This window comes from Calliphora vicina, chromosome 2, assembly GCF_958450345.1.
Source record: "Calliphora vicina chromosome 2, idCalVici1.1, whole genome shotgun sequence".
Lineage (NCBI taxonomy): Eukaryota > Metazoa > Arthropoda > Insecta > Diptera > Calliphoridae > Calliphora > Calliphora vicina.
This window is the reverse complement of record NC_088781.1, coordinates 82645938-82658951: the sequence shown is the minus strand read 5'-3', so window position 1 is coordinate 82658951 and position 13014 is coordinate 82645938. Positions and strand designations below refer to the sequence as shown.

General features: G+C 28.1%; 1 protein-coding gene across 1 annotated transcript in view; it reads left to right on the top strand.

Moving 5' to 3' along the window:
- Positions 1-13014, top strand: part of LOC135951125 (BLOC-1-related complex subunit 8 homolog) — a 404862-nt gene that overhangs the window by 144688 nt on the left and 247160 nt on the right. The window contains exon 2 of the mRNA XM_065500709.1: positions 7098-7275. Coding sequence (XP_065356781.1) covers positions 7098-7275 — 178 coding nt within the window. The remainder of the gene's footprint in view (positions 1-7097; positions 7276-13014) is intronic.

Here is a 13014-nt window from a genome sequence, read left to right as displayed (position 1 = left end):
ATGAAAAAATTATGTCAATACCTCTTACAGTTTTTCCGTACCTGCGATTTAAATTTTGCGATTTTCAAGAAAAACTAAATTTTTGTCCATATTTAGGCGAATGAGTCCAATTTCCTTACTGTTATAAATTTTAAGTAAAACCTATTCATAATATTATAGTCCTTGTAATTTTAAATATGTTCTGAAAGTTTTACTAAAATCGGAAAACGATAACCTTTGAATCGTGAAGGTCAAAGGTCAAATTTTTCAATATTTGGAATTTCTAATGAAAAGATAGCGAAATGTTATATATTTTTGTGCCGATTTTCATGAAACTAGAGGAAAATATATATTGGGGTCTAGCATTTACAACAACAGTGAAAAAATGGATTTTAACCTTTAAGAGGACTTGGGGTCAAAATGGTTGTGTTTTTCGTGATTTTAAAAGTTGAGGGTAATTTGGACCCCAAGTGCTGCTAAGGGTTAATTTCCATTTTTGTGCTGTTCTTTTAAATTCTGGACTTTATGTTATATTTTCCTTAAGTTGCAATAAAATCGTCCCAAAAATATGTAACATTTCGCTATCTTTTCTTTAGAAATTCAAAATATTGAAAAATTTGACCTTTGACCTTCACGATTTAAAGGTTAACGTTTTCCGATTTTAGTAAAACTTTCAGACCATATTTAGAATTGCCAGGATTATAATACTATGAATAAGTTTTACTTAAAATTTATAACAGTAAGGAAATTGGGCTCATTCGCCTAAATATGGACAAAAAATTAGTTTTTCTTGAAAATCGCAAAATTTAAATCGCAGGTACGGAAAAACTGTAAGAGGTATTGACATAATTTTTTCATATTTTTATTCCCTATTTTGATCTCAATAAACCCCAATGTGATGATCGAAAAAATCTGAAATTTGTTTAACAAAATTTTTAAAAATTTGAAAATGGAGTTTTGAAACAGCCGTTAAAAAAATTATTTTTTTTGGCCATACCTGCGAATAGGTTAACGGTATCCTACGAAGACAAAAACTCATATACAAGTAAATATGGACATATTTTAAGTAAAAATGGGCTTTTATTTTAATTTTTCTCGAAATATCTTAATTTGTTTCCTAAATTTTTTGTTCAAGTGGCCTGAAACACGTTAATGGTCTGGCGAATTTGTAATAACTTTAAAATTTTTTAATCAAATTTTGTCATTTATGTCTTATTCTAACGATAATTACGTACATATTTCGATTCTTTTGCATTCAATTGCAAAAGTATTTATTTAGTAGCAAAATTTTTCAAAAACTGAAAATATTGCATTTTTCTCTAATTTTGGCGATAATACAGTTTTTGGGTCATTTTGAACCCAATTTTTTTTTAATGTAATATTCATTAATATAAATAAATCTACATATTTCTAGAAAACAATGCAGAAAGTTAACGAGTTTCACATATTTATTCCATATTAACAGTAAAATTTTGCATATATCTGAACTTTGACCTCGATGCGCGTCCAGAAATCGTTGCCCGATTTGGCTCAAATTTTCAGCACTTAACATTTAGGCCTAGTGTCACAATATTCCACCCGGCACTCTTTGAAATCTAAAAAAAAAATAGGCTGTCACTCTAATATACATATAAGTGATAACATCATGGCCTTCATCTATTTCAATGTTATCATTATAAATGTCATCCTCAATATCACTTTCGACTTTCAAAATCACATTCTCCACCACATTCAACTCCACTTTAATCTAAGTTAAAATTTAGATTATTAATTGCGATTCTTCTAATATTTCGCCAGCTAAATAACAAATATTTTATTCCGTACCTTTTATTTTCATTGGTTCAAGTCCTAAGTTAAAATTTTTTAAAGATTTGTTTTTAGAATTGTAACTTTTTGCAGTAATATTTATATATTTATAGAAGGAGCTATCGGAACACTCATCTACAGTGATCGAAAGTCCCTTTGTCTTTAGTTATTTATCGAATTTCAGAAACAATACAATTTTTTGTGAGTCATTATTACTCATTTAAATTTGAAATTATGAAAAATTTTAAGCAATTAATAAATTTAAAAATAATGAACATTTATTCCTTTTATTCGATTATTCTACATAGAATTGTTCGAATTATTCGTTATTCGAAAATGGCCATTTTTAAATTGTTCGAATAATTATTCGTAAGAAATTATTCGATTAATCAAACGATCATTAGTCGAATGAATACCCTAGTGTTTACATAAGTTTTAAAATTTTTTAACTAAATCTTTGTTTTAGATTTCCGAGTTTCTTAGATAATCATAATCAATTGATTTTCTCATCTTTTAAACTGCTTAATACTTCAAACTTTTTTTAGTAATTAGTGGCATAATATTTTACATTCTCAATCCATGTGTCCCAATGTTTATAGGATCCCTACTGAGGATGTACCCAATAAGTTTCTCCAAACGTTTCTATTCTATATGAAGCTTTAAAAGCTTTTTTATCATTTGAATAATGTTTCAAAAACTCTGTGAATAGCGTGTCATTTTTTGGTAAAAAATTGCAAAGGATTTTGGAGCATTCATCATGTATCTAGATTAACATCTGAATTCGGCTTCTAAAATTTAAATAGAATTATAAAAGAGCCTTACAATAGTGGAATGATTAGTTCTATATAAGACTGCGGCAATTAAAAAAACTTTTTGTTCAAGTTTTATCACTGGGACTCAAAATACCCTGACATTTCCTATGTTTCTTCCTTTCTCATCCATTGTATCGTTTATCGATATCCACGTATATTCTTTTTTAACGATTTCTTAATAAATTTTTTTACAAGTTGTGTAAATATATCAACGGGTTTTGAACGCGAGATTTTCGATAGATCTTAATATTCTGAACGTCTGTAGAATACTTGTGTAATTTTACATTAGTGGTAAACTTAGGTCTCAATCTCAAGCTGACTAAAATTCCTTCTTTTAAATGTATCCAAAATTTTTTTAAGAAGTTGCACATAATAACATACAATTTTGGAATTTTCTTTTAATTTGTTACGTATTTTTACTATTTGTTAAATTTTAATATTTGTGTGTATATTTTTAATTTAATTGAAATATATGAAAACTAAGCCCCCTTAAATCAACGAAAACTCTGTGAATATAAGCGATTATGGGTACTCTATTTTTAACTTAGGCCAATTATCATTGGACCTTAACAAAATAGTAAAATGTAGAAATGAAAAATTACAATACAAACAATAAAATTATATAAGGAAAATAAAATAATGAAAAATAAAAGAATATATCCAACAAAAATATGCAGTTATGAGTTAAATATGCAAAAATATGATATAAAAAGCAAAATATGCCAAAATATGCAGTAAAGGGCAAAATATGCAAAAATATGCGCTAACAAACCGATGCCAAAATTCTTAAAATTGTCTGAAACGGATAAATACTAACTCATATGTTTATACGACGCACAGCAAAAAATATGATATTGCATATTTTTGGTTGCCCTGCTTATTAGGCAAATAAAAGATGTTGATAAAAATGGCATTCTGCTGTTTTACAAACTTGGTACTATATTTAAAACCATCTATCTTTGATATGCACGAAAATTACTTTTTCTTACTTTTTTTAAAATGTCTAGTAAAATAGCCCTCATCTATGCTGTGAATTTCTTATAAACATATTGTTTTTGCTGTTTTATTTGCATTTTTGTTATTTCTCTATGTTATATATCTACATATCTTTTCAAATAATTAATTTTCAAATATTTTTTTTGAATAATTTCTTCTTGCAAATCATGTTTTCTTACAATTTTTTAATTCTGAACATGAATTTTACATTTTTCAATAATTTAAAAAAATATTTGAATACATGAAAATATAATTTCCATGGCATAAAAATTAATGGTTTAAGTTGGAGTTTGCTTAAAAAAGTGTCTACTCTTAAAGTGTTTTTTATCTTATGTTGTATTACACAGTGCAACAGTGAAAAAAACACACGATCATGACTATATAGGTTCGACTCTACTACCAAAGGGTAGTAGAACCCTATACTCAGTTAGTTCATTTTGGTGACCGATTTTTTTTTATGGGCCCCCAAAGTTTCTGAAAATCAGTTGGGCCTCTAAAAAAGGTGTCATTAGGTTTTGGTTAACAGCTAATTCAGACTTTGTAATACGGCTTAACTTTATATGGCAATAATATAGCTAAGATTCCGCCAAATAAATTTTGTTACAATTTTTTCCAAAAAATAGCTTTTTCGTGCACTTTTGTTTAAAAAATATAGGAAGAAAAATATTTTTTTTTACTTTTTTTAGATTAACTTCCAGGGTCTCCTAATTTTTCACTAACAATATTTTGCAAAGTTGTAGCTACGGTAAAGTTGAACAACTCTTGAGAACATATCAATGCATTCTGAACGTGTCTAGTCACTCTAAATAGCACATAAAGATCACTTTGTACCTTAACAATTTTCGTCTTTACTATTTTTTGACTCTAAAACAAAGATTTTTGGTTAAAATAGTATGATCAAGACCACACTTCTATGTTGTGCTGTATTATTTACTCGGCTGAAGTGTTCGGAATGGGGATCAGTGAGTGGACCCTCAATGTCACACATTTAAAAAAAAATCGCCAAAAAGCCATTTATGATCAGAATGAGCTGAAATTTAAAATGTAGATAGTCCTTGAGAAGGTCTACAAAAATATGCTTTTATCTGTAGGTATCTCTTTTAGTTCAAGAGGTATTTAAGTTTAATTTTTTTTTAAATTTTGCTCGATCTTTTTTTGTATTTTATATATGATGGGCCTACGAAAGGTCGAAATTTGTTTTTTATATATGACGTATATTTGCGATAAAATTCTAAAGAAAATAAAACAAATCTGATAACAATTATTTCGTCCCTATAAAAAGTTACACACATCCAAAGTTGAAGCATCTTTTTATATATTTCAACTTTGTATGCGTGTGTTTTTTAAGTTTTTTCCCAAAAAAGTCCACATATTTTTTCTTTTATAAAAAACTAATTTTCTTCGTGGCTATATACATTTTTTATGATCTGGAAAGAGAACTTAATTCAAAAACGTATAAAGTAAAATTTGACTAACATAAGCGTACCCCCCAGCCCTATCCAAACTTGGCCAATTTTGAAGCAAAATTTTAGGTTTGAGTAAAAAATTCTGAAAACGCAAAGCACCGATCCTCAAAAACTTGTCATATTTGTATAGCTCTATATGTTGTTTATATACATACAAAACGTTTTTACTATCATACTGTAAATAACGTCAAAGTGGGCTATTTTCTAAAAAAAACTCAGTTTTTGGAACACATTTTCCCCGTTTTAGGAATTTCGATGTTCGGAAACAAAGAATGGCAGCAGCCATTGATTTAAGAATATTTAGATCTATATTACTTCCAAATTTTATTGTGATATCTGTAACTGTTCAAATTTTACATTAATTCAAAGTTTTTATTTTTCTTGATGGAAAATCACCATTTTATAATATAGTTAGTTTTTAGGGTAAAATACGTCCGAAAAAACACAAAATTAATTCATTTCACTAAAATATCAATCTCCAAGTCATAAGGTTTCCACCGATATCAAAAACATATATAAAAAGCTTATATTTACTCTTCAGAAGCTACACAAACTTTGTCCACTTTCAAAAAATTTAATGTTTTTTCATATTTTGCATCAAGCCGGTCTTGCGTGATCAAGATTGGATAAAGCGATGCGCCCTGATCATACCGATAATGATTTGCCCATTCTTCGTTATTCCAGCGCAATAGAGAAGTATACACTCGAACATACATTTTTAACAAAAAAATTTTGTTTTAGAGTCAAAAAATAGTAAAAAACTAAAATTTTTAAGCTACAAAGTGATTTTTGACAGCTATTTAGAATGCCTAGATATTTTCGGATTGCATTGATATGTTCACAAGAGTTATTCAGATTTACCGTATCTACAACTTTGCAAAATATTATTATTGAAAAATTAGGAGTCCCTGGAAGTTATTCTAAAAAAAGTAAAAAAAACATTTTTTCTTCCTATATTTTTTCAACAAAAGTGCACGAAAAAGCTATTTTTTTTAAACAAATTTTAACAAAATTTATTTGGCGGCCTCTTAGCTATATTATTCCCATATAAAGGTAAGCCGTATTACAAAGTCTGAATTAGCTGTTAACCAAAAACTGATGGTACCTTTTTTAGATGCCCCACTGATTTTCAGAAACTTTGGGGGCCCATAAAAAAAAATCGGTCACCAAAATGGACAAACTGAGTATAGGGTTTTACTACCCTTTGGTAGTAGAGTCGAACCTATATACTCATGATCTTGTGTTTTTCCAAAAGTCTTCATTTGTTGCATAGTGTTATTAGCCGTTATCTTAAATAAATCACGTTAAAAACTGACAGATGGCATAAATGAAATCAAAATAATTTAATTCTATTAATTTTTATCATTTTTATACATACACATTGAATATTTGAGAAGAAAAACCCTCTATCTATTATAAAGTCCCCAAAATTTTAAAAACCAATAATATGTGAGATTCAGTAGTTGCGTTAAAATAATAATTGTAGCATACCGAATTTTAATAACTCAAGTAATACGCGATAAAAACAGTTTTTTGGCTTCCCTGAAAAGTTGAGTTTTTTAAGATAGAGAGTTTGGAATATAGGCCCGATATATGGAATTATAAAAATAAACCTATTTCAATAAGAAAACATTATTATTTTTGTATAAAACTTTGGATACGGTAATTTTACCTAAAAAACGGTAATTTTTAGGGCTGTACGGTAATCGAAATTAAAAAGTTAACATCACTGAGTCACTTAGACAGCTACGAATGCACACAGTAAGCGGATGTATTGTTTTTTTCAAATTTTTTTTTTAAATTTTTGTTCATGATCACTGAAAGAAATATTTTGATTGTTTAATATATTTAGAACTTTAATCATTGAAGTGCTGTCTAGTTTTTCACATCAATTTACTTTTGTGAACAATTTTTTTCAGATTTTAAATGATTTTAATCAAAACAACATATTAAAATACTTTTCTTTCAAAAAAATTAGTTTTCACAACAATTTATGATAAAAATTAAACAATTCTAACAAAATATATTTTTATTGCAGCCGGGGAGAAGATATCTGAAAACATACACATTGTTGCGAATGATCCCTCTTTAGCATTTTTTCGAATTCAAGAGCACGTAAGAAAAGTCATTCAGCCAATTTTAGACAAACGAATAGAGGTTATTATGCTTCAAAAAAACTTACAAGGACATTGTTTTGATATGGAATATGCTGTAAGGTAAGTGAGAAATGATTTGTGAATATTTAATGTATGTGCAAAAACAGCGTTGCCGCTTTGGCCCAATTGGACCAAAATTGGTAGTTTAAACATGATACAAAAATACAAGGTAGTTCCACTTTCTCTTTTTGTCGCCACATTAACGTTGTGACGTTTATTGGAATTATGAAATATCGTGCTACCGTATTCATTTATAAAATCCCATTTTTTGTTTATTTAAAAATAAAAAAATAAAACAGAAACAAAAAATTTAAACTAAAGAAATTAGTTTTTTGAATAATTTTTAAATTAAAAAGAAAAAACTATTTGTGCCATTGGAAAGGAAAATATCCCTTACACACACTCCAATATAGAAAAAAACACAAAAAGCTACGGATGGCAAAAATCCGATCCAAATTGTGTAAGATTTTGAATTTTTTGTTTTGCAACTAATAAACAATAGTCTTTCTTTATCAAGATGGACATTAGAGTGACAATCAGTTGTATGGAAAAAAATGTTTGTTAAAATTTTGAAGAGTGCCGGGTGGAATATTGTGACACTAGGCCTAAAAATTAAATTCTGAAATTTGAGCCAAATCGGACAATGATTTCTGGACGCGCACCGAGGTCAAAGTTCAGATATATGTAAAATTTTACTATTTATATGGAATAAATAGGTGAAACTTTCTGCATTGTTTTCTGGAAATATGTATTTATTTATTTAATTTATTATAATTAAAATTACAACAAATCTTAAAGCTAAAGCACTAGCAACCATGATAAAAATATAGAAGGTAGTTTCAATCAAAATTTTTTTTAAAATAAGGTTTTTCGAAGTTTCCTTTTTTGTGAGCATTATAAAAAGCGTTGCCACATTTCAAAAAATGATTATGATTTTCGAGAATTTTTTTACAAAGAATGTGTAATTTAATTTGTTATTTAAATAAAAATGTATTATGTTGTGTTGGGAGTTATTGATTCAATTCCTAACGTTCGATTATCTATTAAAACACGTTGAATATTTTTATATGTATGCATTTTCTTAATTTTTTTATTACTATGTAAATATTTTATATCTTTTAAATGGAGGTTTAATTATAAGAGACAAGTAGCACACGGAAGAATGTATTTTCAAGATCTAGCCGAGCACTTTCAGAAAATATAAAAAGTCTTTGAAATCGGATGGAAAACAAAAAATGGCACGCGTTTAACAAATTTACATGTCGAAGGTGCCCTGCTTTGGGTCCCATAGCGCCGCCATTGAAGTATTTGTGGGGTTCATTTTCAAATCTTAAACTCGAATATTCCTTGGGTACGCCGCACAGTGGTATGAGAATAAAAAAGAGGGAAATAAATATTTAACTTCTAAACCCTTACGCCGATTTGAATGAAATATCACATGCGCAAAGAGGAAGTGTAGTCGAGTTTAAGTTTTGAATTTGGACCTCATGACCTCACCAGGAGCGGGACCTGGGGTTCCCAAAGTAGGACACCTCGGGTATGTTCAATTTTAAAAAGGATCCTATTTCTTCGTTTGTTTTCCGATTTAAAAAAAATTACACTTACAGAATCTCCTCGTCTAGCACTACATAAAACCTCGTCGTAGCTATCAATTATCTCTTATAGCTTAGGAGATATTCGCATTTAAAAATTAAATTTTCAACATTTTTACCCACCCTACACCAGTTTTTTGGTGACCGCGGTTCCAAATATTCTCCGATTTTATATATTTTTATAGGATTAACAATAGATCTATATATCAAATAAAGAAAGAAGTGTTTAAAAATCATGACTGAGTCCAAAGTTACATGCATTTGAATATAAAAAAATTAAAACAGGCGATTTTTCGTATTTTTTTGGGAAAAAAGTACTTTTATTCTTTTTAAGTTATCTAAAAAATTTCTAAGAGGATGTATAATGAATTTGTACTTTTTGAAAAGCTAACTTTACGCCAAATATTTTAAATGAAAAAAAAACATTTATAATTTTTGATACCGACGGGATCAGGTCCATTCAAAAAATGCATATTTTTTATGTAAAATTAAACTTTAGGGCAAAAATATAGTAACCTATTTTAGATGGCCCAATAAGTTCTTAATTATTTTGTAAAGGTATCGGAACCCTTTACAAAATAATTAAGAACCCCGCCCCTGGTATAAATATTATAGCCAAAAAACGAAAAAATCCCATTTTTGGGATTTTTCAAGATTTTTTTGGGAATTGGGGGATACTTGATAACACAAAATTTGTTTTTATTTTTCCATTTTAAATAGAAAAATCTACATAACTGTGAAATTTCATTAAAAAATATTCATAAATAAAAATGTTATTTCAATTTGAAAAATTTGTATCTATGCAAAATTCAATAAAACGCATTTTTTGTCATATTTTTCAAAAAAGTATTCCATGAATTTTTTAATTGTGTAAAGTTATATACATTTTTGAATTTACCTGTTATTTACATTCATAAAAATGTTGTTATGTAGGCAACATGCTTTTTTATGAATTTCTATGTTAAGTAAATTCTCAGCGAGTTGTTTAGTTTTCCCTAATTTATTTGACACGTAAAAAACATAAGATTAAAGATTGAAAAAGTTGAAGTAATTCAGATTTAAAAATACTACTATTGTTACCTATCCCTCTGGTAACAATAGTAGTATTTTTAAATCTGAAATAACAAATAAAATTTTATTGGCTAGCAATGGAATTTTTACTACGCAAGTTTCTAGCAGTTTAAAAGAATTAATAATATTATTGAATTTGATACCTTTTTTAATTAAAATTGCAGTACCACCACCTGCTTTACTATTTGGTCTGTCTTTACGAATCATACAGTAATTCTTGAAGTTTAGTTTATGTCTAATGTTAAGTTTTGTTTCGTTAATTAACACTAGGTCTGGGTTATAGTTATTTATAAAATTATTTAAGTCGTATCTTCTACTTAATTTTATTAAGGAGTTAACATTTATGTGGATTATATTTAAATTTTTTACAATTGTTTCTGCCATTTTTATTATTTAAGCTTCTAAAATTTAAAAAATTGTATCTATTCTAGATACTTGTAGTTGCAATTGTTTATTTAAATTTATAATTTGGTTGGATAAATTTAGCATGGAGTGATTTAGCTGTTCCAAAACATTTTGAATATAATTGGTGTTGTTATTGTTTATCAAATTGTTATTTTTAACCACATTAGCAAAACTCGTATCAGCATTTACACGATTTGATGTATTATTTGTACGCATTTGTGATTTTTTGAACGCAGCTTTTGTTGTAGTTCCTTATATCTTTCACAGCCTTTATATGATGCTGGCTGGCCGTATTTTTTGCATAGCATACAAAACAATTTTTCTTTTTCATTTTCAGGAATCGTTTGCAGGGTACATTTTCCAATATCATGCATTTCGTTGCATTTAACGCATCTATGTGGTAGGAAATCATTAGATGCACTATGAAAAAAACCTTGACACTTTCTGCACTGCGGAATTTCAGGGTTTCTTAAGGTTTCCCAGTGTACACACCGATAAAGAATACATTTAATTGTTTTGAGTACATTAACTTTGCTTTCTTTGCTTATTTGAACCAAATAAATTGGAAGTACATATCCTTCGGAGGTTGATTTTTTTGTTGCAAAAGGACTAACTTTTAGTAAGTAAGTCTTAGTAAAGAATTTAGTTTTACTTTTTTCCAGATAAGCTTTAACTCTAACATAATCATCCATAGTTAACATAAACAGAGATATTTTTTTATTTTTATATTCTTTTATTTTAAATTTATTTATTTTTAGACCATCTCTAACAAATTTGATTAATTCATTGGGTTCCACATCAAAAATATTTAGAGGTTGGATTTTAATGTTTTTGTTTTGATTTTTTGGTACATCGTTTATTGTGTTTTCTTTATTAATGTTACTTGCATTATTTTTAGTATTGTTTGAGTTGGCATGTGAAGATGTTGTTGGTTTTTCGTGGTCTTGCACATGCTTTTCAAATAACTTTAAACATTCTTGATCGCAATTTTTGTCATTATCAAGAATTGCCCAGTAATTGTTTTTCTGTTGTTTAGATATTGTTTCACTTTGCATTTTGCTTTTTATTTTTCTCATATTTTCTGTTTTTTCAATTATGTCTATAGTAAGATTATTTATTTTTAGCATAGTCAATACTTGATTCTAAGTTTTGAGCATTATGCATACTCATAACTTGTGTTTTTTTTTAAGAGTCTCTTTCTCTTGCAAATTTGTTTAAACAAGAAGAAATTTATGTATAAAAAATAAACACACAACACTATGTATGCGATAAAACATAAACAAAAGTACATAAACAAAAATCGATCTCCGCTAAACGACCTTCTGCAATGACCGTCACGATCGAACTCTCATGAGAGAGAGTTCTCCTTTTGCAGATATTATCATCTTATCAGCAAACCATTAGTTTTCTTCTTACTTACTTTCGTTCAATTATCCGCTGAGGTGGGATTTTTTGCACATGGCGTAGGATTTTCCATCGACAATAGGAGACCTTTGAGTAGCTTGTTCTGCGATTTCACAGCTTAATTTGGTATCGCTGCAGCCCAAGACATCATCTGTCCGTCTGTTTGTTGAAATCAATTTTCTGAAGACCCCAGATATCTCCGGGATCCAAATCTTCAATAATTCTGTCAGACATGCTTTCAGGAAGTTTCCTATAAATACGAGACAACCTCTGAAAATTTCATAAAAAAAGACAATTTATTGCATGCTTTGACAAAAAAGCCACAAAACGTATGTTTGGATGTGTGTTGGTTTCATTGCTTTGCGTATTTTGTTTTTTTTGGTGTTTTGTTTCGTTTGGCGTTGTTGTTGCTTGTTATACAACAAAACGTATGTTTGGATGTGTGTTGGTTTTATTGCTTTGCGTATTTTGTTTTTTGGTGTTTTGTTTCCTAATATATTTCACAGTCTTTTTTTTATTTTATTTTATTTATTTATTTCAGTACAGGTAAGACTATAAGTCTCTTAAGGTACCTCAAGCATGTTTTTTTAAAGTGATGAATTGAAAGATTAACATATGTAACTTAAGTCTAATTAGATAACAAACATACAAAAAAAATAGAAAATGATACAAAATTTTAATTTTTAATTAATTAATTACTAACATGTTTTTAATTAATTACTAAAATGTTTTATAACAGCCATTTTAAAAGACAATTCATTAGGTAATCTATCCACAATTTCACAGCACTTACAAAGAACATTCTTAATTACTAATGTTTTATAACAGCCATTTTAAAAGACAATTCACGACGATGGGATTTGATTTGGTAATCTATTCAACAATTTCACAGCACTTACAAAGAACATTCTTGATAATGATAAGTAGTTGTAGTCAGGTATATTTAGGTTGGATGTACGGCTACATCTAGAAAAGGTTAATTTGGAGTATAAATAATCCGTTTCTCTTGTATTAATGATTTTATGTAAAAATACTAAATTATGAATTTTTAAATATGTTGTTAAATTACTCCCCAAAATGCGTATAGAAAACTGAGATATCATATTTCCTTTTCTTAAATACATATCTTGCACAATTGTTAATTATCATTTGTAATTTATGTAGCGATATCATATCAAGTTCACCAAAAACGATGGATCCATATGTCATGATAGGAATTATTAAAGTTTTTACCAATTTATGTTTTATGTCACTCAATTATAGTCAGCCGTGTTCCAAAGTTTGCGAAGAACGAAGTACATTTTTGAAATAGTTTGATTAATGTGAT